General features: G+C 44.8%; 1 protein-coding gene across 2 annotated transcripts; it reads right to left on the bottom strand.

Moving 5' to 3' along the window:
- Positions 1-1,990: 1,990 nt before the first annotated feature.
- Positions 1,991-21,605, bottom strand: AP5Z1 (adaptor related protein complex 5 subunit zeta 1). 2 transcript variants are annotated; one of them, XM_070954981.1, is made up of 17 exons: positions 21,541-21,605; positions 18,974-19,111; positions 18,446-18,632; positions 17,182-17,326; positions 15,939-16,048; positions 14,316-14,484; positions 13,107-13,247; positions 11,619-11,656; positions 10,304-10,466; positions 9,634-9,812; positions 8,663-8,805; positions 6,986-7,132; positions 6,768-6,879; positions 6,355-6,452; positions 5,080-5,212; positions 4,499-4,635; positions 1,991-2,574 (listed from the first exon to the last, which is right to left on the bottom strand). In XM_070954981.1, the coding sequence occupies exons 1-17, from the start codon at positions 21,579-21,581 to the stop codon at positions 2,313-2,315; spliced, it is 2,343 nt and encodes a 780-aa protein (XP_070811082.1). In that variant the 5' UTR covers positions 21,582-21,605; the 3' UTR covers positions 1,991-2,312. The 2 variants fall into 2 exon arrangements, with proteins under 2 accessions (XP_070811082.1, XP_070811081.1); XM_070954980.1 differs by having other exon boundaries at positions 4,421-4,635.
- Between the last annotated feature and the right edge of the window lie 6,083 nt (positions 21,606-27,688).

Here is a 27,688-nt window from a genome sequence, read left to right on the forward strand (position 1 = left end):
AGATAGAATTTGTTGATGAGCTTCCGCCAGCGTCTGAAAGACCAACGGTTAGCGCTTAGGCCGGTGATGACATTCAAGTATGACTAGATTCAAAATTCAAAGTATTTTCCTCTTAGGAGCCTCAGATGGTTCGAATTGCTGAGGACCAACAGCAGCCAAGAGCATTGCTCAGCTCTTCCAACCATCTATGGACGCCAAGACCAACAATCGGCCAGCTGCCGCTTTTGGCGAGGCCGTGCTGCCCCCTGCTGGCCTGCCGAGTCCCTTTGCAATCCGAAAGGGAGGCCGGGGCAGAACTTCCAACCCAGACAAAAGATTTGCCCAGGATTTGTGGCCAGTAGCAACGCTGCGGAAAAAAAAAAAAATAATAATTCCTGAAATAAAGTGGATTTTAATCGCTTAGCTACCCACTATTTTCTGGGCTGTTTGCCAAGGACTGCAGTAGAAAAGTAGAAAATTAAGATCGTGGCATTGAAAAGGTCAGCGTTCCTCAGCCGTGGTGGTGCTTGTTCCTTCCCAGATGCTTGTTTTAAGGTGCCAAAATTTTCCAAGATCAGGGGATCAATGCTACCTGGGGGGAGGGTGGGGGGCTGGTGATCCATCTCAAGCAGCTGGGGAGGATAGGTTGGGGAACACTGGAAGATTTTAACCTTAACGTGTCATCTGATAGGTGGGTGGGGAGTGGAGGGAACCAGAGCGGGCTGAGGGATTCTTCTCAAGACATCAAATCCATCTGCTCTACTAGCTTAAACAATTCATCTGCACTAATAGCTTGAAAAGAAAGACACATGGAAGTGGACGATGGGTTAAAATGGTATGGGCGACCCTCAAATTGGCTGGGTATTTTTTTCCTATCCAGTCAGGTCTCTTCCAGCTCATCCTATTCTATTCTATTCTATTCTATTCTATTCTATTCTATTCTATTCTATTCTATTCTATTCTATTCTATTCTATTCTATTCTATTCTTCTATTCTACTCTACTCTACTCTACTCTACTCTACTCTACTCTACTCTACGTCCTTCAGCCAAGTCCGACAGAAGTCTGCCACCGTCCTTCGGGATAAGGCTGATAAGCACCCGCCTTTATCTCCCTTGAAACGCTGCCTAGATCTAATTGGCAATTAACTTTTCAAGGCCAAATGGAGCACAGAGTCAAAATGGAGCTTCAGAATTTAAACCAGCCAGAACGAACAACGTTGCTTCCTGCAAAGGCCCATGTACCTTTGCTCCTCCTTTATGTCTTATGGGAGGGGCCAATCATCTCCAAGCCTTACTCCCAAGTCGCCCCTTTTCTCTTAACTGTTCTTGCCTTCTGGCAGCTCTGCGCATGCGCGCACTGGAAACAGGCTCCCCCGTTCCTCTGCCTTGCTGATGTCCGACTCTGGAGGCTCCGGAGTCAGCACATAACTCCCAGATGGCCCTGGCCCCCTCTCTGCCTCCGACGCAGAGCCCTCGTCCGAGCCTTCCCCAGACTTCCTTCCCAGCCTCCTCATTGTCCGACTTTGCTGCCAGCTCCGCAGGCTGCCGGCGGACCACAACACTGGTTGGCTCAGGAATTCTGGGAGTTGAAGTCCACAAGTCTTCATGGTTGGAGACCCTTGCCATAAACCATTGAATGCCTCTGTCCAGGCAAATTCCACCACCAATTCCTGAAAGCCGAGGAGGGAAATAAGAGGTTGCCGCTCGTTTTTTTTTTTTTCCAGAGAATGTGAATTTTTGGCTTGGAAAAAATTAAAGGGCGGCCGTCTTCTCGTTTCGTATTTCTGAATCTGCTCTGCATTTTGAGGGTGGGTGGGGAAATGTATATCATTCTAATGTTGCGAAGGACTTTGAGTGGGTGGGTTCGAAGTGCTTCCTTCTGTGCCGAAGAACGGGTGGGTTATGCACACATGTGCGGGGATCGGGGTGCATAGAATTATGGGTGTGGGCATGTGCGCGTGACACCCCTCCCCCCGGAATCCCCCCACTTTTGGCACACGATGGCAAAAAGACTGGTCTAGTCTCTTCTTAAAAACATCACCCACAATGAAGCCGGAGTTCCTTCCCAAGGTCACCGATCCCTGAAGGACACTTAAAAGTTTGCTGAACTCAACTAGAACTAGAAGAGGACACGCAGACCGTAAATGCTTTTAATAAACCAAGACGTGAGATGTTCTAATGAACGTTTGCCATCGATGGTAGAGACGCCCCGGTGTGCTAGGAAACTTTGAAGTAGGACCCTCAAGAAGTCCTCGGAAACGGAGAGAAGGCACCAGGGGAAGTTCTTAACCCATCACCGGGAAGCAACCTTAGGTTGGTCTGGAGGGCTTCCTCATCCAGGAACGGAGCCGGTTCCTCCTTCCAAAAGTTGGCTTGTCATCTTCATGGCCAGCAACAAAGGGATGTGGGACTCCTGGTGGCTTAAGTCCTCGGAGGATGGCCTTAGCACGAACTGAGCCACGCTGGGCATTTTCAGTAAGTTCATCAGCTCCGTCGCCCGGGTGAGGATGGCCTCCGCTTCTTCAGCGCAGTAGACGGAGGAAACGGCCGGGCTCTGGATGAATATCTTCATCTTGGATAGAAACAGGCAAACTCTGCAAAATAAAATAATAAATAAAAGTCAGTTGGAAACAGCAGTAAGGGTTGATAACAACCAATACAGGTAGTTCTCAACTTAACAACAATTCACTGAATGACCGTTTTGAAGTTATGACATCACTGGAAAAAGTGGCTTGGGGCAGTTTTTCCACACTTTTTTTTTTGCTTTAATTTATATGCCGCCTTTCTCCGGAGACTCAGGGCGGCTTACAATGCGTTAAGCAATAGCCTTCATTCTTTTGTATATTTTATACGAAGTCAGCTTATTGCCCCCACAAACTGGGTCCTCAAGTTACCTACCTTAGAAAGGATGGAAGGCTGAGTCAACCTTGAGCCTGGTGAGATTTGAACTTGCATTAATTACAGACAGCTGAATGTTAATAACAGGCTTTTAGTCTGTTGAGCTATCCAGGCTCGTTTTATCTTACAATAAACCAGCTTTTTTTTTTTAATTTGATTTATATGCCGCCCTTCTCCGGAGACTCAGGGTGGCTTACAATGTGCTCAGCAATAGCCTTCATCCTTTTGTATATTTATACAAAGTCAGCTTATTGCCCCCACAATCTGGGTCCTCAGTTTACCTACCTTAGAAAGGATGGAAGGCTGAGTCAACCTTGAGCCTTGGAGAGATTCGAACTTGCAGTAATTGCAAGCAGCAGTTCTTAATAACAGTGCATTAGTCCACTGTGCTACCAAGGCTCAACTTATAACCCTCGCAGCATCCCCATGGTCACGTGCCCAAAATTCAAGACCCGTGGCAACTGACTCATACTTATGACGGTTGCAGTGTCCCAGGGTCACGGGATCCCCTTTTTACGACCCTCTGACGAGCTAAGTCAGGGAATCCAGATTCACTTAACAACTGGAGGATGACGGCTGTGACGCCGTTGGTGCTCTCTGAGCCTGATTGCAGACATTGTTTTCTTGCAGACATTTCCTGACCCAACTAAGTAACATCATCAGTGCTAGAAGGGAGAGGGGTTTGCAGAGAGGAGGAGGAGGAACTGTGGGGTCCTTGGTGCTCTCTGAGCTTGGTTGTTTTCTTGCAGACGTTTCATGACCCAATTAGGTAACATCATCAGTGTGAGTGTGAGGTTTGCTCCATGTTTATATACAATAGTTTGTCCTGCCAGTGTTGGTGGGGGATGTGGCAGGTGGAACCCAAAAGACCAGAAGGCATCCTCTCCAACTGCCAACACCTAGATAAGCAGGGATTGACACCAGACAAATAAATTGTGGAAATTGGGATCGTAGAAACACCCAGGAGCATAGAAGAGTCCAAAGGCAGATGCATGAATAAATGTGATAAATGTATTTATTCATAAAACAAAACATATTAACTATGTACAAAGGCTGTCTTAATATCCATTAGGATAGGGGGCACACAGCGTGTGTGACCACCCCTATCAAAGATCATGTCTCATGGAGAACAAACGTAAAAGAGAGCATGGTGGAAAGGTTAGAGGGGGTTTTATACTCAGTGTAAGCCCCTCCTCTCCACATAGGGGTGGGGGCACTTTCTGCCTCCACTAGTGTTCTGTATGATATATGTGCCAATGGCTTGCAAATACTTGACATAAATCAAGCAGAAAACAATACCTGTATCAAGGAACTACTCGAGAGATAACCATACCCTGCCAACCCTTAACAGGGTGAGCTACCGCATACAAACAGAGAACAAACCCTATACTCACTAGCGCTGAAGATGTTACCTAGCTGGGTAATAAAACGTCTGCAAAGAAACGAGAGCACCAACAGGTGTCCACAGATCCAGAGCTTTCTTCCTGCAAACCAATAAAGGGGGGTGGGGGGGCAAGAGACTGATCAGGGAACCATTTGAACCTGGGGATCAGATCCTGGCTGCGAGATGCTAGCTTGGTCAATGCGGTCATGAGGACAGCGATCACGCGCGGAGAGTACTTGGGGATGTTAGCTGAAGGTCGCAGCTGGGTGATCTCGAAGAGCATGGCTTCCAGAACGTCGAAGAAGGTGTTGATCTGCTCCACCGTGCAACGTTTGTCGTGCGTCACCGATGCATATTCACCAATGGCCCAGACCTAGAAGAAGACCAACGAAGAGCAACACGTCTCCTCTCACGCTTGAAGGGCATCCTTGACTTACAACACTCTGTTTAATGACCATTTGAAGTTACAACAGTCCTCAGAAAAATGTGTGTTATGACCAGGGGTGAAATGCTCCCGGTTCGGATTGGATCGCCTGATCCGGTAGTGATGGCGGTGGGTGGTTCGGAGAACCGGTAGCAAAAATTCCTGCCTGCCCCCCATTCCCAGCTGAGCCGCACGATCATCAGAGGCGCGCTTTTTTTTAATTTTTAAAAGCATTTTTTCTTCGGCCGAAAAAATTCTTTTAAAAGAAGAAAAAGGCTCTGACGATCAGGCAACTCAACTGGGAAACCTTAGGTTTCCTGATGGAAAAGGACCAGGGGATGATTGGCGGGGGGTGGGGGGGGGGAGAGAGGCAGTCATGGAGTATCTCCTTACCACGTGAATGAAGAGGTCCTCCTTGGTCTGAATGTTGGACACTGTTCCCGAAAACTCCAGAAGTGTTTTAGACAGCTCCACCACCAAGGACGGGTGCTGCTTGCACAAGACTTGTAGCTGAGAACTCATCACTCTGCCGGGGGAAGAGAGACTCTTGAGAAAACATGGATAGCACTAGCATTTAAGACTTATATACCGCTTTACAGTGCCTTTACAGCCCTCTCTAAGAGGTTTATAGAGTCAGCCTATTGTCCCCAACAATTTTTGGGTCCTCATTTTACCCATCTCGGAAGGATGGAAGGCTGAGTCAACCTTGAGCTGGTCAGGATCGAACTCCTGGCAGTGGGCAGAATTAGGCTGAAATATTCTAATCATTGTGCCCCCATGGGAGGGAGGGAGGAAAGGAAGGAAGGAAGGAAGGAAGGAAGGAAGGAAGGAAGGAAGGAAGGAAGGAAGGAAGGAAGGAAGGAAGGACAAGAGGTAGGTGTGGAAGGAAGGAAGGAAGGCAGGCAGGCAGGAAGGAAGGAAGGAAAGGCAATAGCACTTATATACCACTTCACAGTGCTATAGAGCCCTGTCTAAGAGGTTTATAGAGTCAGCCTATTGTCCCCAACAATTTTTGGGTCCTCATTTTACCCACCTCGGAAGGATGGAAGGCTGAGTCAACCTTGAGCTGGTCAGGATCAAACTCCTGGCAGTGGGCAGAATTAGCCTGAAATATTCTAATCATTGTGCCCCCATGGGAAGGAAGGAAGGAAGGAAGGAAGGAAGGAAGGAAGGAAGGAAGGAAGGAAGGAAGGAAGGAAGGAAGGAAGGAAGGAAGGAAGGAAGGAAGGAAGGAAGGACAAGAGGTAGGTGTGGAAGGAAGGCAATAGCACTTAGACTTATATACCGCTTCACAGTGCTTTCCAGCCCTCTCTAAGCAGTTTACAGAGTCAGCCTCTTGCCCCCAACAATTTTGGGTCCTCATTTTATCCACCTCGGAAGGATGGAAGGCTGAGTCAACCTTGAACCCGGTGAGATTCGAACTGCCAAATTGCAGGCAGCCGGCAGTCAGCAGAAGGAGCCTGCAGTACAGCCCTCTAACCACTGCGCCACCGTGGCACATACTTTTGAGGATGCTCCCCAAAGAGAGGCAGGGAGTTCCTGGACAGCCCCAAACCAGATCAGAATCAACTCCAGTTTCTGAAGAGGTTCGCAGTCAAAGTCACTCTGGGCTGATCCATCTCGAGCTCCCGGCTCTCCCTATCCCGGTTTAGAAAAACCTCTACTCACCTGAACACCTCGGCTTTGAACCCGGGGATCTCGTAAAGCTGATCACTCCTCTCCAGGGCTGCCAAGGTCAGCTTCTTGGCAAGGGTTTCATCAGCGAACTGGGAAAGAAGTTCAGAAGAAGCAGCCTGTTATTAGTATTTGAGCAATTCATCAGTGGAACAGCTTGCCTCCAGAACTTGTAGGCTCCATCACTGGAGGCTTTTAAGAAGACACTGGACAACCATTTGTCTGAAATGGTACAGGGCCTCCTGCTGGAGCAGGGGGTTGGACTAGAAGACCTCCAAGGTCCCTTCCAACTCTGTTATGCTGCATTTTTTTTTTTATTATTGTGAATGCAGTAACCTTGGCTGTAGAGTTGCCTCAACACCTCCCAGCGATAACCTTCTTGGACCGTATGACGATGGGACCCTTACCTTGGACACCAACCTGAAGAAGAGCTGCAGTAAGACTGGGACGCTGTTGGCACATTGCCCAACCCGAGGGTGAGTGGCTAAGGATCCCAAAAGCTGCCGGAGAGGAGTCAGCCTGCGGACAATCGAACCACGCAAGGCACAGTTCACCACACAAGGCCGTGTAACTAGCCACATTTGAATTTTTTTTTAAAAAAAAGGCTTAAATCTGGACGATTTACCTGCCAGGGTCAGCTGGAGTGGACTCAACCCTCAGGAGATAATGGAAAAGGCCCCGGTATTGAGGGTGGCGGAAAGTCTCCAGGCAGGTAACAGGTTTTGAGGCCGGATCTATGGTGGATCTCTCGGATAGCGGGGTCAAGACAGATCTAGGGAGAAGTCATAGGAAGAACGGTTGCAGGAACTGGGTTTGTCTAGTTTAATGAAGAGAAGGACTAGGGGAGACATGACAGCAGTGTTTCAGTATCTCAGGGACTGCCATGAAGAAGAGGGAGTCAAGCTATTCTCCAAAGTAACTCGGCCAATGGTGGGACTCTACAAATGGTAGTTCAACATCTGAAATACCCTGACAATGATTTATTTATTTATTTGTTTGTTTGTTTTAATTTGTATACCGCCCTTCTCCAACAGGACTCAGGGCGGTGAACAGCCAGAATAAAACAGAAAATACTGTCAGACTACGATGCTATCTCAAAATTAAATGAATTTCCAAACTGCCAATCTTTAAGGAAATCTTTCTTTAAAGAGCCTTGGTAGTACAGGAGTTTAAGGCACCCTGTTATTAAGCTTATTAAGACCCACTGCCTGCAATTACTGCAGGGTTCGAATCTCGCCAAGGCTCAAGGTTGACTCAGCCTTCCATCCTTTCTAAGGTAGGTGAAATGAGGACCCAGTTTGTGGGGGCAATAAGCTGACTTTGTATAAATATACAAAAGGATGAAGGCTATTGCTTAACGCACTGTAAGCCGCCCTGAGTCTCCGGAGAAGGGCGGCATATAAATCAAATTAAAAAAATAAAAATAAAAAAAATTGAGCACAGCCACCGGATCATGACTCCGCGCGGACAAGACTGACTTTTTGCCCCCCAATCCCTCCCTTTCCGATCCCCAAATCTCTGCTTCTCATTGGCTATCTTCCAAGTCATTCTTCAGACTTCTTTTTCTCGTCATTTCCCAGGAAGGTGCCCCCTCCCCTCATTTCCACGACAACCGGGCTTCAAAGGGATTTAGCAGGCAAAAGTTTCAGAGTTTATCTCTCGCTCTCCTCTGCTCTCTATGCCAGCGTTGAAACGCTGACACATACAAAATTTAAAAACAGTTTAAAAATAATTAAATATTTTTTGGCCGCAATTTAAAACAACCCAATTAAAATCAATTAAATTTAACCAAAACTGTGGGATCAAGCCAGCCCGGCTAGGTGAAATAAATAACTTTTCAGGGCCCGTTACTGATCAGTTACTTCCTTCATCCTTTGAAACCTGTCTGGGCATCTTGGTTTGCCCCTCCTCCTAAAAAACTTTGCCCCCACCCAGTACACCAGGGCCTAGACCAGTGCGCATGCACGCACACCGAAAGACCAGGTGGCCGGCAAGCACGCACGCACCGGAAACCGGAAACGTATCTTTCCAGAGCAGGCATGTGCGCCAGGGAGCTGCTCTTCCGGTTTCCAGTGCTCTCACACATGCAAAGATCAGCTGACTGGCATTCATGCGCCAGAACCCGGAAGAAACATAGGCGACAGCTGGTGTGCCGGGAGAGATGGCTCTGCGTGCCATTTCCGGCACGCATGCCATAGGTTCGCCATCACCTAAATGATGAGAAACCTCTTTGGACTTTTCCCATCACAAGAACCGGAATAGAAACAGGTCTTTACAAGTTGATCGGCGACATCCAAAGTACCTCAGCTGGGTGTCCAGCGCAGCAGTCAAACACGGAAGGTCAAGCAACAAGTGGAACATCTCCAAGGCGTTCTCCGGACTGAGCAGGGCTGGTAAAAGATCTGTGTAATCAACGATCAGGGCTGGGCTATTCCAAGCCAGGAACTGCAAAGGGAAGCAAGATGAAGATCCATTTCTTGGAAGATCTCAAGAGATCTAGGTTCTGAGAAGAAAGCAGAGTGGATCCAGAGAAACAAATTCCCAAAAGGAAATTCTCTGCTGCCCAACGTTGTTTATAGCTTCTGCTTCTGAGTTTGCAAGGTTTTTAAAAACTCGGTTAAGACTCTTAAAAAGCTAATGTTTAAGTGTGTTTCCCAGGCCAAAATCACAGTAAACTATACTGCCAGATTTTTCCTTTTTTTTTTTTTTTTTTTAAGCAACGTTTCTGGGGTTCTTGCAGAAATGTGGAAGTTATGGGACCTTAGAAAGTGGCAAAGGTACGCATAGGATGGGTGTGTGTGTGTGTGTGAAAATTGGCAAATGTCTCCTGCAGATCACCCATCTCCTCCCACTTATGACTGTATGACTGTAACCCTGTTGCTGGTATCCTTACAATTTATATTGACTGTTTCCTAGTATGATTTGATTGCTTATTTGTATCTCAAGACTATCATTAAGTGTTGTACCTTATGATTCTTGACGAACGTATCTTGTCTTTTATGTACGCTGAGAGCGTATGCACCAAGACAAATTCCTTGTGTGTCCAATCACACTTGACCAATAAAGAATTCTATTCTATTCTGTTCTGTTCTTTCATTCTTAATTCTATTCTATTGTATTCTTTCATTCTTAATTCTTAATTCTTAATTCTTAATTCTGTTCTGTTCTGTTCTGTTCTGTTCTATTCTATTTTCTATTCTATTCTATTCTATTCAGATGCTCCTACATGGACGTCAAAAGTTCAGAAGGACGAAAGAGTCCGGGGTCTGGTACCTTGAATAGATTTGGGGTGCTTTGTCGGAAGATGCCGCGATTCTCGGTGAAGAGTCCAACGTTCTGCCGGCAGAACTGGAGAAACTCGTAAGCCAGCATGAGGTTGTGGAAGAGCTGAGCAGGAACTTTGGTGAAGAGATGCCGATAAACTGCTTCGGAGTCCACAGCTGCCGTCTCACCTGGTTGACGAAGGAATGGTTTAAACACGGACGCAGTTCCAGGTGGGGCCGAATTGCAAAGAAGAAGAGCAACTAAGCTGATTAAAGGCCTGGAGACAACCTTGAGCCTGGTGAGATTCGAACTTGCAGTAATTGCAGGCAGCTGGTGCTTAGTCCGCTGCGTCACCAAGGCTCAAAAGTAAAAAAAAAAAAAAAAAGCCTCTGATGATTGCGCGGCTCAGCTGGGATCGTCAGAGCCTTTTAAAAGCATTTTTTTTCTACAACCTCTTCGGCTGACGAGGTTGTAGAAAAAATGCTTTTAAAAGGAAAAAAAAAAAAAAGGAAAAAAAAGTTGGCCATGCCCATCCAGTCACATTACCCCCCCCCCAAGCCACGCCCACAGAACCGGTAGTAACAAATTTTACATTTCACCACTGAAAGGGGGGGGGGGTCAAATTTTTTTTAAAAAGAAGTCCCTAAAAGCAACATCCAATCCGGCATTCCTGACTCACTGTGATTTAGGAAAAACTGGGCGATGGGAATCAGCACGCGGGCGCAAGAAGGATCCCCGCTGATCCGTCCGTGGAGATTTTTCAGGCAGGAGAGGGAGCGGTAGACGTAAGAAGAGTCCTGCTGGCAGAGGATGTCCATAATGGTGACCGCTTCGATGAGACACTGGAGGGAAAAAGAGAGCAAAAGTCCCCGTCTTGTCCAGTTCTCGGTTCCTGCTAAACTAGGGGGGTCAGACTCAAATTTCATTGAGGGCCGCATCAGGGCTCTGGTTGACCTCAGGGATGGGGGGGGGGGTTGTGTGGCTGACGGGGTGGGCGTGACCAGCTTGATGCCACTCCCCAAACTGCTGGCATGTTTCCTCTTTGCGTTGAGTAGACCAGGCCAAAGCAATGCTGGCCCGATGTCTCTTTGCATTGGGTATAGAATAGAACAGAATAGCAGACTTGGAAGGGACCTTGGAGGTCTTCTAGTCCAACCCCCTGCCTAGACAGGAAACCCTCCACCACTTCAGACAAATGGTTATCCAACATCTTCTTAAAAACTTCCAGTGTTGGAGCATTCACAACTTCTGCAGGCAAGTTGTTCCACTGATGAATTGTTCTCACTGTCAGGAAATTTCTCCTTAGTTCTAAGTTGCTTCTCTCCTTGATTACTTCCCACCCATTGCTTCTTGTCCTACCCTCAGGTGCTTTGGAGAATAGCTTGACTCCCTCTTTTTTGGGGAAGCCCCTGAGATATTGGAAGACTGCTATCATGTCTCCCCTAGTCCTTCTTTTCATTAAACTAGGCCAGGGGTCTGCAACCTTAAACACTCAAAAGGGCCATTTGGACTTGTTTCTCACAGAAAAGAAAACATCGGGACCCACAAAACCCTTCCCGTGCCTGACTATTTCTTCAGCGGCCACAAAACTAGCATTTGTAGTTGAATTAAATGTTTTGTTTTCTTCTGAAACTTTTCTTTTCTTGGATTTATCCATGGTTGGTCTACTGGGGGTTGAAAAGCTCAATACATCACATGCCGGCGGGTGTCGCACATTGGCGGTTGTGACATATTTTGAGTGACAGGGAGCCACAGCAGAGGGGTGAAAGAGCCACATGCAGCTCCAGAGCTGCAGGTTGCTGACCCCTGAACTAGACATACCCAGTTCCGAGTTCCGTTCTTCATATGTTTTTGCTTCCGGTCCCCTAATCGTCTTTGTTGCTCTTCTCTGCACTCTTTCTAGAGTCTAGAGTCTTTTCTAGAGTCTCAACATCCTTTTGTGCTTGACACCCCTGTGCTAAACCCTAGGAGTCCCATTCCTTGGCGATACTTACAGCTTTTTGCAACTCCCCGTCTGCTTTCTTCAGAGTCCCTGAGGAACAACAACAAAAAAAAAGGAACTGCATTCAGACTCCTGGCCAGAAGGATGGAGAACTTTTTGACTCCAGGATCAAGTCCTGCCTGATACTTTTCGTGCGACGAACCATCAACAAGCCTGGCGGGTGAGTTTGCAAGGTGCCAAACTCCACTCGCTTTGATCCTAAACCCCGTTCAGCGGCCAGGAAGAGAACTGCCAACTTACAACAAATGGGGGCCGGGAAATTCATCCTTAGCAGTTGCTAAGCGAGGCATTATAGGAACTGCCCTCGGTTTTATGATTATTGAGCAAATCACCGTGGTCGTTAAGCGAAACATCACATGATGTTTGCCACTTGCAAACTTCCCTACCGGCTTCCTTGCTGGTTTTGCTTGTCAGAATCTGGCTGGGAAGATGGCGAATGGCAGTGTTGTAGCCCGCCAGCAGCCTGTGCAGCTAGTAGCTGATTCTGACAGCAAGGAGGCTGGTGTGGTGCTGCGTCAGCAGCCTGTGCAGCCGGCGCTCGAGTCGGACAGTGAGGAGGCTGGAGAAGATGTGGTGCCAGGGGCAGGGATTCAGCCAGGGCCTTCAGAACCTCCAGAAACTCCCATAAGTGAAGAGGAAAAAGAGGAGGAGCCTCTTCTCGATGCACGGGCGCGCAGAACTGCCAAAAGGCAGGAGTGGCTCCTCAGGAGGAAGTCTCCTTGAGAGTAAGGCTTGGGGCTAATTGGCCACTCCCCTAGCCTATTTAAGGAGGAACACCGACTGAAGCAATTTGCAGGGAACAACTTTAATTCACTCTCCTTCGTGTCTGCAAAATTGCTTCGGGGCTTTCTGCCAACTCTAGTAAGACTGTGATTACCTTATCTTAGAATTCTGCTAGGCTGTTAAAGACAGTTCATTAACAGCCTTTGAATGATAAAGACTAAGTTCTTTGAGTAAAATAAGCATTTGTATAGCGTTTGTGTGCGCTGCGTTCTTCGGGGTCCGCAGCTGGGGCAGAACAGAATGTCAAAAGTCTGCTAAATTGCCAACTCTATACAGGTAGTCCTCAACTTACGACCATCGTTGAGCCCTACATTTCCGTTGGTAAGAGGGACGTTTGCTAAGTGAATTTTGCCCCATTTTACGACCTTTCTCGCCTGAGTTGTTAAGTGGACCACTGCAGTTGATAAGTGAGTCACTAGTGAATCTGGGTTCCCCGTGGACTTTTGCTTGTTGGAGGGTCACAAAAGGGGATTTTGGGGACACTTCTCAACCGTCATAACTGTGAGTCAGTTGCCAAGCGTTTGAATTCTGACCACGCGATCAGGGAGAGGCTGCAAAGGTCGTAACAGAGGGAAACGGTCCTAAGTCGCTTTTTTCAGCGCCGTTGTAACTTCTGAAGGGTCACTAAGCGAACTGTTGTAAGACGAGGACTACCTGTACGCAATCCCTGCCCCCCTAGGACAAGGGCTACACTCACGTCGATTGCTCTGCTCCAGAAGGCGCTGGCAGTACTCAAAGGCCTTCTCTCTCAGACGTTCCCTGGGAGAAAGGAGGCGACTTGAGGTGGATGTGACGGAGACCATCGACACGAGAGAACCGTCCACCTCCGACTTGTCGTCTGTTAAGGGAAGAGGACAAGGCGAGGCAGGACAAGGGGTCAACCCTGAAGCTGACCTTGACCGAAGCCATCTTGGGAGCTTCAGTCTTGCCACACTGGAGCGGAGGGATAGGGATGGTGGGGATTTGAGATAGTTGGGAGTTTTGTTAGTCAAAACAAAATGCTTTCTCTTGGGAACCAAGGACACTCTGGTCAGAGGAAGGAGGAGCAATGTCACCCGGCAACCAGACGGAGCTGTGATTGGACAATGTGGCTGATGGTTTTGAGAAAGTGGAAAACTTTTAATTAGGTGAAATCCGCGGGAACCTTCAGAGTCGGTTTTCACCAGGTCTGTGCCAATATGATATATTCAATAAAGCTACTCTTTGAGGAATCTACCTGCCTTGGAGTTTTGCTTGCTATGGGTCTATTACTTGGAACCCTGACAACAAGATTAGTAAGACAATAGAGTACCAGAATTGGAAGGGACTTTGGAGGTCTTCTAGTCCTCCAAAGGATACTGTAAAATCTCCATTCCCTCCCCACTCCAGGGGAAGGATACTGTAAAATCCCCATTCCCTCCCCACTCCAGGGGAAGAATACTGTAAAATCTCCATTCCCTCCCCACTCCAGGGGAAGGATACTGTAAAATCCCCATTCCCTCCCCACTCCAAAAGAAGGATACTGCAAAATCTCCATTCCCTCCCCACTCCAGGGGAAGGATACTGTAAAATCTCCATTCCCTCCCCACTCCAGGGGAAGGATACTGTAAAATCTCCATTCCCTCCCCACTCCAGGGGAAATTACTATAAAATCCCTATTCCCTCCCCACTCCAGGGGAAGGTTACTGCAAAATCCCCATTTCCTCCCCAATCCAAGGGAAGGTTACTGCAAAATCCCCATTTCCTCCCAATCAGCTGGGACTCGAGAGGCAGAGAATAGATGGGGGTGGGGCCAGTCAGAATTTTTACTACCGGTTCTCCGAACTACTCAAAATTTCCGCTACCGGTTCTCCAGAACCTGCTGAATACCACCTCTGATTCCATGGATTTGGAAATTCCCATTTCTCTTCCACACGGGCCCCCTCACCTGAATTTGGATTGCTTGATGTGTCACTCCTGTAACACAAGAGCCACTTCCTCAGCATGGAAAAAGCCTGCATGTTGAGCCATTGGTCCTCCGTGTAATTCTGGCCCACCGACAACACGGTGAAAAAGTCGGTGGCCACCGTGCCGTCCACCTCGGTGATGGGGCCAGGCTGGGAAAAAGACAAAAGGCAGAAGAAGGGGTAGAATTTGGGAACGCGACAAAAAAAGGCAGGGACAGTAACTCCAGGCTTGAATGTGAGGAGTCCCAATGATTTATCAAAGGGGTTACTGTCAGCATTCTGATGCTGCCATAAAAAGACGAGGCTTGACTTTTCCCCTACTTATTTTCTCTGTAGATAATATCCCCTAGGAGATGGGATGGGAGGGGGGAACATTCCTGTGGGCTGAGGTCAGAAGCTGGGGAGACTGACTTGGAAGATGGCCAATGAGAAGATGAGAATTGGGGAACGGAAAGGGAAGGGTTTGGGGGTCAGAGGGTTAGTATCGGCTACGACGAAGTCGGGGCCAGATCTGTTGTACTCAATAAATGGAATATTTCAGCAAAGATTAATTGTTTGGGAGTGCAATTTATTTGAGATGACATCGAAACCTGACAGTTACCCAATTCCAGCCAGGCAAGGAAATCAAGGGGTGGGCTTCAAAAATTTTAGCAAGGGGTTCTCTGCCCGGTTGCTAGGTGGGCGTGGCCATGGTGGGCGTGGCCTAGTCAGCCTCATGCACCATGAGATGAGATGGATCTTTATGAATGTTTTGAACTTTCTTAAGGCAGCGGGGGCTCTAAAGCTCTTCCAAAGAGAGGAGGGGGCAACCCATGATCCTCTGGGCAATGACGTTGACCCTCTGGAGCGCTCTCCTATCTGCCACTATGCCATGGGCAAACCATACACAGGTGCAAGTAAGTTAAAATACTCTCTATAGTGCAGCGGTAGGAGGTCACCAGCAGTTTTTCCTTCAGTTGTTGTTTCCTGAGAAGTCTCAGGTAGTAGAATCTCTGCTGGGCCCTTCTGATCAGTGCTGCAATCTGAGCGCCCCAGGTCAGCTCCTCTTTTTATGACAACACCCAGAAACTTAAAACTGGCCACTTGCTCCACTCGGTCTCCATTGATAAGCAAGGGCTGGATGTCTGATCTATTCCTTCTATTGTCCACTATAAGCGCCTTGGTCTTATTGGTGTTAAGGACCAAGTTATTGTCTCCACACCACGTCATAAAGGTCATAAAGCGTGTGTCAGTTTTGGAAGACAATTTTCTTTTTGCTTCTAAACTGCCACATATTTTAGCTGGGGAAGTTGGGAGGGGATTGTTTATGGAGAGGTAGAACATTCCGTCTTCAAGGACTTTTCCCTGCGTCTGATGGAGACTGCCTGAAGATTGTATCTGGTGGAGTGTGAAGAGTTGATTGGACAATGTGATGAACTTGTGGGTGTGAGACAGGGCTGTGAACTCTTAGCTGGATGGGGAAAACCTGGAAGCTTCAGATTCGGGTATTCCCAGATGTGCCAACATGACATCTCTAATAAATTGGAACTTTGAGGAATCTCAGGCCTCAGAGCTTTATTTTGTTGAGGGTGTTCCTTGGAACCCTGACAGCGTGGGTCGAATACCTGTTTGCCTCTTGGGTTGAAAAAGCCACCTGTTGCCGGCGTCACTCCTTGCTGAAGGCTGGCGTACCTCAGCCAATCCACCATCCTTTTGCTGATCAGGTTGATCTGGTCTAGGAACCCAAAAGAAAGATGCAATTATTATTATTATTATTATTATTATTATTATTATTATTATTATTATTATTATTATTATTAATAATATATATATTATATTATAATATATTATATAATATATATTATATTATATTACATTATTATATTATATTATATTATATTATATTATATTATTGTATTGTATTGTATTGTATTGTATTGTATTGTATTGTATTGTATTGTATTGTATTGTATTGTATTATATTATATTATATTATATTATATTATATTATATTATATTATATTATATTATATTATATTATATTATATTATATTATATTATATTATATTATATTATATTATATATTATATTATTCTCTGGTGGTTCCCAGAGAAAGAGCCTTTTCTGTGGGGGCACCTACCCTTTGGAACAGGTTACCCCCAGGGATACGAATGATCCCAGATCTTCGTACTTTCCATCGTGCACTTAAAACCTTTCTGTTTCACCAAGCCGGGCTGGCATAAATCTCTTCTAATTGTTCTAAATCTTTATGCTGAAGATTCTTAACCGATGAACCAAATTGGCTTAATCATCTTATATTCACATTTTATATATGTGTTATTTTATCTGTTCACCGCCCTGAGTCCTTCGGGAGAAGGGCGGTATAAAAATTAAATAAATAAATAAATAAATAAAATTATTATTATTATTATTATTATTATTATTATTATTATTATTATTATTATTAGTCATATTTCTATGCCGCCCACTCTCCGAGGACTCTGGGCGGCTTACACCAAAGACAGTATACTAAATAGCCTATTGCCCCCAACAATCTGGGTCCTCATTTTACCCACCTCGGAAGGATGGAAGGCTGAGTCAACCTTGAGCCTGGTGAGATCTGATCCGCTGATTTGCTGAACTAGCAGTCAGCTGAAGTAGCTGCAGTACTGCACTCTAACCACTGCGCCACCTCGGCTCCTAAAGAGACTGCAGGTGGTATTTACAACTCTTAAATGTTTTGTTTTATTTTAATTCAGGCAATTCTTAGTCCAAGCGTCCCAGGCAAGCAGCCACACAACGAAAGCCAAAAAACTGACGGAGGGATTGAGAAGTTGCCTGACAATTTTAGAATTCAGATATATTCACCTTCGTTCAGGCTCAGCGGCGCAGAGCCGATGACTTTCGACAACATGGGGAGGAGAGGACGTGCGCTCTGATCTTCAGGCAGCCTGCCTTCCAGGATTTTCACCACGTGCTGCCCAATTTCTTCAACAGTCGTCTTCTGATTGCACTTTGGGTAAAGCAATGATTTGATATCCGACAGCAGAATTGAATCGGGACAATCCAGAACGCTATCTGAATTCTGGAGAGGTTATCTTAGGGATTCGCGTGCCAATTAAGTACCCCAATGCAAAAAAGAAGCTCTTTTAGTTGTTGGTTTTTTTTGTGGATTTCCATAATTTGAAAAATATCCATTTTCACCACACGGGGGAGCTTAAAGAAAGCATTAAAAACATTCATTCCACATCAGCTGGTTTATCATCCAACATCTAAAGACGGGAAGGGGGCAGAGGTCAAACGCAAAACAATTGCAAAACCAGCTTTTCAAAAAATAAAAAATAAAAAAAAAGGAAACAGCCATATTTTACTATGCAATATTACTGTTTGGCTGTTTTGCTACTGCTTGATTACCTACGATAGGTAATCAAGTTGTTAAAGCGCTAGTGGACAACTGGAGCAGAGTTGATTATGTGCTGTTTTTGTATCGTTCCAATTTTAGTATATGTGCTGCCGAAGTGAGCACTGATTATGTGCTGTTTTTGACTCCTAGCGACCACTCAGATAGAATCGATTTGAAAAAAAAAGTATTGGAAAATAATAATAATAATAATTCTATAATTATTCTAATTATTTTAATAATTATTCTTTCGAATACAGACAGATCGTCATCTGGAACACAACATGCCAGGTATCACAGTTGTCGAGGGCCGAAGGGTATAATTTATTGATATCGCTGTATCAAGAGATGCCAGAGTCGAAGAAAAAGAACTGAAAAAAAATCATGAAATATCGCAACCTGGCCAGCGAAACTGCACGGCTATGGTTGAAACATGTAACAGTGATACCCATTGTCATCGGGGCGCTTTGTACCATGTCCAAGAATTTTATAAAATACATCAAGAAATTGCAGCTTCCTGCAATAACACCAGCGGAACTGCAAAAAACTGCACTACTCGGAACATCGTACATCTTAAGAAGGTACTTGGTTAATACCTAGGATGCTGGCAGCAACCTGTGTCAACCGTTAGCACCAGTCAATGGTATTTGTGATGCATTTTTAAATGTTCAGTTGACTGAGTTTCATGTTTAATGAATAAAAGATATAATAATAATAATAATCCTTGCTTACTTGGGATTGTACGATGGAGAAAGTTAAACTCAACAGCCTGGTGTCCCGGAATTTATCCCAAGGCAGAGATAAATCATTGGAAAATGATACCTCTCTCAATATGGCACTGCAAAGTATCTGGATTTGCTTGGGAGACTTTGGTAGGTATAGAGTTGTTTGCAGAAGTTGAACAAGTTTGTCCTCCAATCTACAAGAAAAGTCATAGAAAGGAACAAAAAGAGGAAGTTTAAAGTAACAGAAACGACTGAATAATGTGCCATCTACTTGATGTTTCCCCATAAAAAAATCTTCCAGAATAAAAAGCATATCTGAATGTAGCTACTACTTTCATTTTATTTTCTAGAATTTCCCGCCCCCATTGTTCTCAATCACAAAATCCTGATTTCAGATGCCCGTCTTAATTCCTTTAATTATTATTTTTTTAAAAAAAGAATGTTGGATAGATATTATCAATCAGCAAATCTGATTAGGGAAATAAATTCCACAAAGTACAATACATGTTTCTATGCGGTGCTGTTTCTCACTCACTTCTGACTGTATTTGGTGGTTGAGACAATAAGAAATAGCCTTCGCAAGGAATCAACCATTTCATTTCCAAAGTCTTGATTTTGGAGGAAGCCTGAGATCCGAGAAGTGAATTTTTGAAATTCATCATCCTGGATCTCTCTAAGAGGAAAGAGGAATTGACAAGTTAAGAAATGCCATGTTTGATACAATTCAAAGTCAATTTTGGTCAAACACCCAATTATTGGTAGTCCTCAACTTACGAGCATGATGTACCTTCTCCTAGGAAGGAAAAAAAGCCTAATTATTTCTGAAAATCTTGCCAAGGAAACTGCAGGGACTTGTCCAAGCAGTCGCATGCAATCAATGTTGACTCAAAAGTGTGCGTGTACACACACACACACACACACATTTCCCTAGCACAAATATTGTAACTATAGAAACCAGGAAGTTATCCCAGCAACCTGGCACCAGCACAGGAAGCCAGATAAGAGAGGGGGGGGAGGGAGGGAGGAAGAAAGAAAGAAATACAGAAAGGAAGGAAAGGAAGGAAGGAAGGAAGGAAGGAAGGAAGGAAGGAAGGAAAGAAAGAAAGGAAGGAAGGAAGGAAGGAAGGAAGGAAGGAAGGAAGGAAGGAAGGAAGGAAGGGTGGGTCAGGAAGTAAGGAAGGCAGAAAGAAAGGAGGGAAGGAAGGAAGATAGGAAGAAAGGCAAAAGGGAAGGAAGGAAGGAAGGAAGGAAGGAAGGAAGGAAGGAAGGAAGGAAGGAAGGAAGGAAGAAAGAAAGAAAGAAAGAAAACAGGGAAAAAACAAAAGAGAGACAAACGTTATAATGGGAATTATTTTAAAACGACTGTTCTCCCTCATTGGAGGATGCAATGGGTAACATCCATGGCTGCCCCCAATGACTACCAGCCATCAAAAGGCCATCTTGCAACTTTTTAGTTAATTTATTCATTAATAATCTGTTTATTAGTTTTCTTTAGTTTTAATTAGTTTATTTATTTATTAGATTTGTTTGCTGCCCATCCCGTTGCGATGAGGCCAAGGCCCATCTCACCCAGTCCTTCCAGAATAGTGGTCTCCAAGAGGGCATTTCTCCAGCTTGAAATTCTGGGTTTGCACAGCACTTTTTTTTTCGTATTAAACTACGCTATTTGCCCCACAAAACAGGCATTTGCCTGCTGGCCGAAGCTGTCTGGCCAGCTTGCCACTATCCTAACTTGGAGGCTGACCATGGCTGGCTGCTGCCAAGCTTAGCTAGGTAGGCAAACTTAGTTTATGTTAGGATGTGGGTGCCAAGTCAGAAACTGAACAAAGAACAATAAAGGAGAAAATTTGTAGCTCAGAGTTGAAACGAGAGGTCCTTGGTCAGTGGTGAAATTCAAATTTTTTTACTAGCGGTTCTGTGGGCGTGGCTTGGTGGGTGTGGCGTGGCTTGGTGGGCGTGGCAGGGAAAGGATACTGCAAAATCTTCATTCCCACCCCACTCCAGGGAAAGGGATACTGCAAAATCCCCATTCCCTCCCCACTCCTGGGGGAAGAATATTGTGAAATCTCCATTCCCACCCCACTCTGGGACCAGCAAGAAGTGGTATTTGCCAGTTCTCCGAACTACTCAAAATTTCCGCTACCGGTTCTCTCATCAATGTTAGAAGGGAGACAGAGAATAAACCCCACTCCCTTGTAGCACTGATGAAGTTACCTAACCTAGTTGGGTCATGAAACGTCTGCAAGAAAACAACCCCATAATCCTATTCCTCCTCCTCTCCAGAAACCCTTCTAGCACTGATGAAGTTACCTAGTTGGGTCGTGAAACGTCTGCAACAAAACAACCCATCTTAGAAAGCACCAAGGACCCAATAATCATCCTATTCCTCCTCCTCTCCAGAAACCCTTCTAGCACTGATGATGTCGCCTAGTTGGGTCATGAAACATCTGCAAGAAAACAACCCCATAATCCTATTCCTCCTCCTCTCCAGAAACCCTTCTAGCACTGATGATGTTACCCAGTTGGGTCATGAAACGTCTGCAAGAAAACCACCCAGCTCAGAAAGCACCAAGGACCCCATAATCATCCTATTCCTCCTCCTCTCCAGAAACCCTTCTAGCACTGATGATGTTATCCAGTTGGGTCATGAAATTGCAAGAAAACAACCCCATATTCCTATTCCTCCTCCTCTCCAGAAACCCTTCTAGCACTGATGAAGTTATCTAGTTGGGTCATAAAACGTCTGCAACAAAACAACTCAGCTCAGAAAGCACCAAGGACCCCATAATCATCCTATTCCTCCTCCTCTCCAGAAACCCTTCTAACACTGATGAAGTCACCTAGTTGGGTCCTGAAACGTCTGCAAGGAAACCACCCAGCTCAGAGGAGGGAACCATGGATCCCCCCCAGAACAAAGAGGCTGAGCTCCTTGGGTCAAAGCTGGTGGGGGCCTCTGTGCTCCAGGAGGGCTGCCTGACAACGCTCAGCCAGCCAGGGCGGCCTGCACAAGCCAGGATGGAGCTAGGATTGGCCAGATGCCAACAAGCAGATAGAAAAGCTGATTTAGGCAAAGCTTCCTCCTTCCTCTCTTCTTCCTCCTACCTGGCCTGCCGCAGCAAGCTTTCCGTCCCCGCCGAGGACATCCCGCCCTTCTCTCCCGCCCCACAGCCGGGTTTACTCGGGAGGAGGAAAGAAAAAAGACCCGACCCCCAAAACCCCCCCCAAAAAACTCCCGATATGATTTTCAAAAGCCCGGGCAAAGACGGCTCTGCGCATGCGCGCGGGTCCTGCCCTAAAACCCGCCCGGGTTGAGCGCGAGGTTCCCGCTCGCAACGTTCCGGGTGTTTTAGTTTTTGGGCGCCGCTTTGCCCAAGAAATAGGGGAGAAATGGAAGAAGAGAAAAAGGGGAGAGAGAGAGAAAGGGCGGGGAGGAGGAGGTAGATAGGAGCCTGGAATAAGCTGATCAAGATGCATAGGAAGAGGAAGAAAAGGAGGGATTGAAAGTGGCTGGAGTAGGCAAGGAAGAAGAAGAGGCAGAGTTAAATGCAGCAGGGATAGAATAGAATAGAATATTCTATTCATAAAGAATTAATAGAATAAGAGTTTAGAATAGAATAAAGAATGAATAGAATAAGAGTTTAGGATAGGACAGGACAGGACAGGACAGGACAGGATAGGATAGGATAGGATAGGATAGGATAGGATAGAATAAGAGTTTAGAATAGAATAAAGAATGAATAGAATAAGAGTTTAGGATAGGATAGGACAGGATAGGACAGGACAGGACAGGACAGGACAGGACAGGATAGGATAGGATAGGATAGGATAGGATAGGATAGGATAGGACAGGACAGGATAGGATAGGATAGAATAAGAGTTTAGAATAGAATAAAGAATGAATAGAATAAGAGTTTAGGATAGGATAGGACAGGACAGGACAGGACAGGATAGGATAGGACAGGACAGGATAGGATAGGATAAAATAGGATAGAATAAGAGTTTAGAATAGAATAAAGAATGAATAGAATAAGAGTTTAGGACAGGACAGAACAGAACAGAACAGAACAGAACAGAACAGAACAACAAGAGTTGGAAGGGATCTTGGAGATCTTCTGTTCTTGCAATGAATGCTTCCCAGACTGGCAGCCTTTGAGAAGTGGACCAGCAATCTGGGTGTTTTGGGAATTCTAGTCCTGATGCGTTTAAGGACCGCCAGATGGAGAGAGGCTGAGACATCTTTTGTCTATTGCCAGGGTTTCTCAACCTTAGCCATTTTAAGATGGGCGTGATCAATTATAATGTGATCAATCACATGTCTAATACAGTCAGACCACCAGGAGGAGACGGGGTACGGTTAATAAAAAACAACAACATAGAAAATACAAATAAAAACACCTTATGATTATAAACACCATTGTGGTTTCACTTAGTGGCAATTTCACTTAAAGACCAACTTGCCCATCTCAATTTAATAACTATTGTCATTGTACGTGTATACACAGTATACTCATACAGCGAAATTCACTTAATACTCAAAGACCTGATCCAACAAACATAACAATCCGCAAACACACTCCCACCCACCACAATTCCCCACCCCTGAACCACCCAAACATCCACACAACAGACCAAGTAATGCTGTCCAACAGCTCACGGATGGTGGCCCTTTAGTTCATTGTTGAGCGCAATTATAGCTCTGGGATAAAAACTATTCAGAAAACGTGTGGTCCGAGTTTTAATTGTTCTGTATCTTCTGCCAGAAGGCAACAGTCCAAAAAGATTGTAAGCAGGATTGGGAAGAGTCTCTGAGAATGTTATGCAACTTTCTCAAACAGCGAGATGCGAAGATGTCGTCCAGGGCTGGTAGCTGGAGTCCGATGATATTCTGGGCAGTTTTAATGATTCTCTGTAGGGCTTTTTTGTCCCCTGCAGAGCTGCTCCCATACCATGCAAGAATGCCGTATGTCAGGACACTCTCAATGGTGCTGCGATAGGACAGGAGGAGATGCTGAGATAGATTATTTGTGTTACTGGATGAGGATCAAATGGGAAGGAACAAAGCTTTCCTCCACCGAATGGATAAATAGATCCTTGCAACTTTCATATCAAAATTAAAATTAAGAGAACACACTCTGTATTTACAGAATTCACTCACTGCTAGATGACCTGCCATTATTTTATCCTACTGCATTGAATGAGCCCAGCTACGTGTTTGAAATCTGAAATTTAACAATAATGCACAATAATTAACTGGTATATTTCCTGCCTGACCAGTGGATTGGACTAGAAGACCTCCAAGGCCCTTTCCAACTCTGTTATTGTTATTCTATTCCGCACCTAGCTAAAATAATGAGTATTAAAGTTTAACTTCTAACTATTTTGCTTTCTGTAGATGATGCTCATTGCCTCTTCTGCAGGTGCTGCTTACAGTAAATTGCTTTTTAAAAGCTTGTCAATGGTTTTAGCCTAGCCCCGTTCAGCTAATGTGATTTTTCTTTCTCATTCATCCAGGGGTTTTAATTAACCTTCTGAACACAGCAAGCCTCAAAACAGGACCGCTTCTTGTGGGGCAACGCACAGTTCATTCGGCTGATGGGTGGCTCGTAATTCAAATGACATCCCAGCTCAAAACATTTTATTGCCTCTTCTACGCTACATTTAAAATTAATGTAACCCGTGTTCCTGAAAACAGTAGAAAAGCTCATTGCTTTTGGATATGAACTGACTCTTTAGTTTTTCACTGATTTGGTTTTAATCTTTTGTATTTTTTCCTTTTACTTATTTATTTTTAAAACAATTGTGCTCTCAGTTTGAACATCAAATAGAAAAGTCAACCAAGACACCACCTTAGTTCCTGAGCTAACTTGAGGTGGGGTTAGTGTTACGGTAGTCATATTGCATCTAACATTTAGAATAACTGAGTTGGAAGGGACTTTGGAGGTCTCCTAGTCCAACCCCCTGCTCAGGCAGGAAACCCTAGACCATAACATCTAACATCAGATATAAATAATGCTAGTATTAAATATAATATTCAGAAAAACACACTCAGTAGTGTTACTCCCTGGTAAAAGTGTACCCAGGAAAATAGTCTTAAAAAAATGTATTTGACCTTTTGCTTAATTTCCTCTCTGGCATCCAGAGGTGGGTTTCAGCAGGTTCTGACCAATTCTGGAGAACCGGTAGCGGAAATTTTGAGTAGTTTGGAGAACCGGTAAATACCACCTCTGACTGGCCCCGCTCCCATCTATTCTCTGCCTCCCGAATCCCAGCTGATCGGGAGGGAATGGAGATTTTACAGTATCCTTCCCCTGGAGTGGGGAGGGAATGGAGATTTTGCAGTATCCTTCCCCTGGAGTGGGGAGGGAATGAGGATTTTAGAGTACCCTTCCGCTGGCAGATAACCATTAAACCTCCTCTCCTTCACTTTCACCATTATCAGAATGGTGAAATTCTTTTAGAAAGAAGGAAATCCTGCTTTCTAGCAAAGCTAAATCACGCGGCACAGCTGATCCCCCCTTCACTGTTCTATTTACTTTCCCAAGCCTCCTTCAGTTATGTATTGTGCACACATGCGTGCGGCCAGCAAACCGTAGCAAACCAGTTCAGATTTCACCACTGGGCTAAAGTCACTTAGCAACAGAAATTTTGGGCTCCATTGTGGTCGTAAATCGAGGACTAACTGTAAATGAACTGCTGAATTCAGTTCAAGGAGAGGCTCTCTCCAAGCCAGATGGATTCTATCAGCTCTGCCTTCTCCCTTCTCTTCCCGGATGTTGAAATCATGGCAGCCTTGACACCCGTTTAACTTTTGTGAATGCTGACCAAGCATGCAAGATCACCAGAAGTATTTTTGCATTGTATATCTGGAATTAAAAAAAAAAAAAATGCTGGGAAAATTGATCCTTTTTTTAAAAAAAAAAATGCTGGGAAAATTGATCCTTTTTTTTTAAAAAAAAAAATGCGAATACTTCTTACCAAGAGATATATTGGGCTATTTTTCCCCCCCTGAATATTTTGGTCGTGTCCAACCCTTCTTTCAGGAATTTATATGGCAGTATAAATGCAAAGCATGCTTTCTAGAGATGGGGCTGTTTTGGAAGTGACTTAACACCGAGAACAATTTACTACTGGGTTTTTCTCCGCACGACGCAGAAATTCCTCCCAGTACAGTACATCAAGAGCCTAGGAAGAGGGAAGTCTAAAAATCTGGTCCGCTTTTTTCTTTTTTCAAAAAACCTATTTCAAAATGATTTGAGACCTTTCTATTTATTCAAAAGAATCCTGTTCCGACAACATAGTAAATGGAATTGCATAAATATTGTCTCTCTCTGAGATGGCTGCTGCAAATTGACTTGGCGAAGATCAACTTAGCTGTTAGTGGAAGTCGGGTGGCATATAAATTTAATTATTATTCACCAATTTTGCTGAAAATGGGCAGGTTGAAGGATCTGACGCTACCCTAAAGAGTTCTCCTTTCCACTAACTGCATCCACCTTTAAATAATTATTTCTTATTTGTTTCCCAAGTTGGCAATTCTGTTCTTGTTATGTTTTTTAAATTGCTTTTTCCCCTATCAAGCTGATAGCCATGGCTCTCTTCCTTGAGTTTTATCACAACCACCGTGATACCGAAATCAGGATCTGCTTTATACACCCTCCTGTAATTAGTTATAACCAGTGGTGAAATTCAAATTTCTTTACTACCGGTTCTGTGGGCGTGGCTTAGTGGGCGTGGTGTGGTGTGACTTGGTGGGCGTAGCTTGGTGGGCGTCGCAGAGGAAGAATACTGCAAAATCCCCATTCCCTCCCCACTCCTGGGGGAAGGATATTGCAAAATCTCCTTTCCCACCCCCCCTCTGAGGCCAGCCAGAGGTGGTATTTGCCAGTTCTCCGAAGTACTCAAAATTTCCGCTACCGGTTCTCTGAACTACTCAAAATTTCCGCTACTGGTTCTCCGAATTATTCAAAATTTCTGCTACCAGTTCTCCAAAACTTGTCAGAACCTGCTGGATTTCACCCGATTCACACAATGTAGTTAGTACAAACCAGACATGCAGAAATTGGCCTCCTAAAACTGCCTTTGCCCTCCCCCCTCAAGTCTTGGAGACACCACTGCTTTTTCCCAGTTTATCCCTCTTGGCATGAAAGAAGGAAATTCTTAACACAGCGGGCGGCAATGTCATTAACTGTATTTAATTGAAATTAATTTTAGTTACATTTCAAGGTCAGTTAAATCAAATTTGTCTTTTGTCTGGATGCCCACCTACGTCTTGGAACGCAGATATGCCAACAGAACATTTTTTAAAAGGACAAATACGATGTGCCATACAAAAATAAGAGCACACTGGTTTTGTAAACTATGATGACGTTCGCATGCTTGGTTAAAGTCAAGCAAATTATCCAAACACTTTGTGCAAATATCCCAATTCAGTCAATAATTTAACCACCCAGCCAGTGGAACAATTAAGAACTCATATAATGGAACTAGCTAACACCCATCAAATCCTGCCCGTTTTTCTATGCCCACTAATTCATTTTTACCTGCGAGTAAATCTTTTGTAATTAATGTTATAAGTAGTCCTCGGCGTACAACAGTTCATTTTAGTGACCGTTCAAAGTTACGACGGCACTGAAAAAACGTGACTTTTGACCATTTTTCACACTTATGACCATTGCATAAATACTCAGGTGATCAAAATTCAGACGCTGGGCAAGTGACTCACATTTATGACAGTTGAAGTGTCCATCCCCTTTTTTGTGACAAGCCAGGGAAGCCAGATTCACTTAACAATTGTATGACTAAACAACTGCATTGGCTCACTTAACAACGGTGGTAAAGGTCGGTCATAAAATGGGGCAAAGCTCACTTTAGCAACGGTCTCACTTAACAAGAAATTTGGGGCTCCATTGTGGTCATAAGAAGGACTATCTGTACTCTGCTACAATGTCTACCATAGAGATCGCAGCAATGCTTAGTTTTTCAGCTCAAGATGCCAGAAAGGCGAATTAAATTCAACACAACTTGGCTCTCACTTGCGATAAACTCAAAAGTTTATTTTGCCAACTCGATGCAAATTCAGGTCAGCAAGTCGTTACCTGTCAGTTTTCTGCCCCGACGTTATTAAAACATCATGTTTTTGATATGGAAATCAAGAGGGAGAGAAAAATGCTTGTACAAGCAGGTTGGGAAGAGCCAGTTCTGTTTCTGGGTCAATCCTTTTGCTATACTTTTTAAGATGACAGAAATTCAG

This window comes from Pituophis catenifer, unplaced genomic scaffold, assembly GCF_029215685.1.
Source record: "Pituophis catenifer annectens isolate HBS135680 unplaced genomic scaffold, rPitCat1.0.hap2 SCAF_16, whole genome shotgun sequence".
NCBI lineage: Eukaryota > Metazoa > Chordata > Lepidosauria > Squamata > Colubridae > Pituophis > Pituophis catenifer.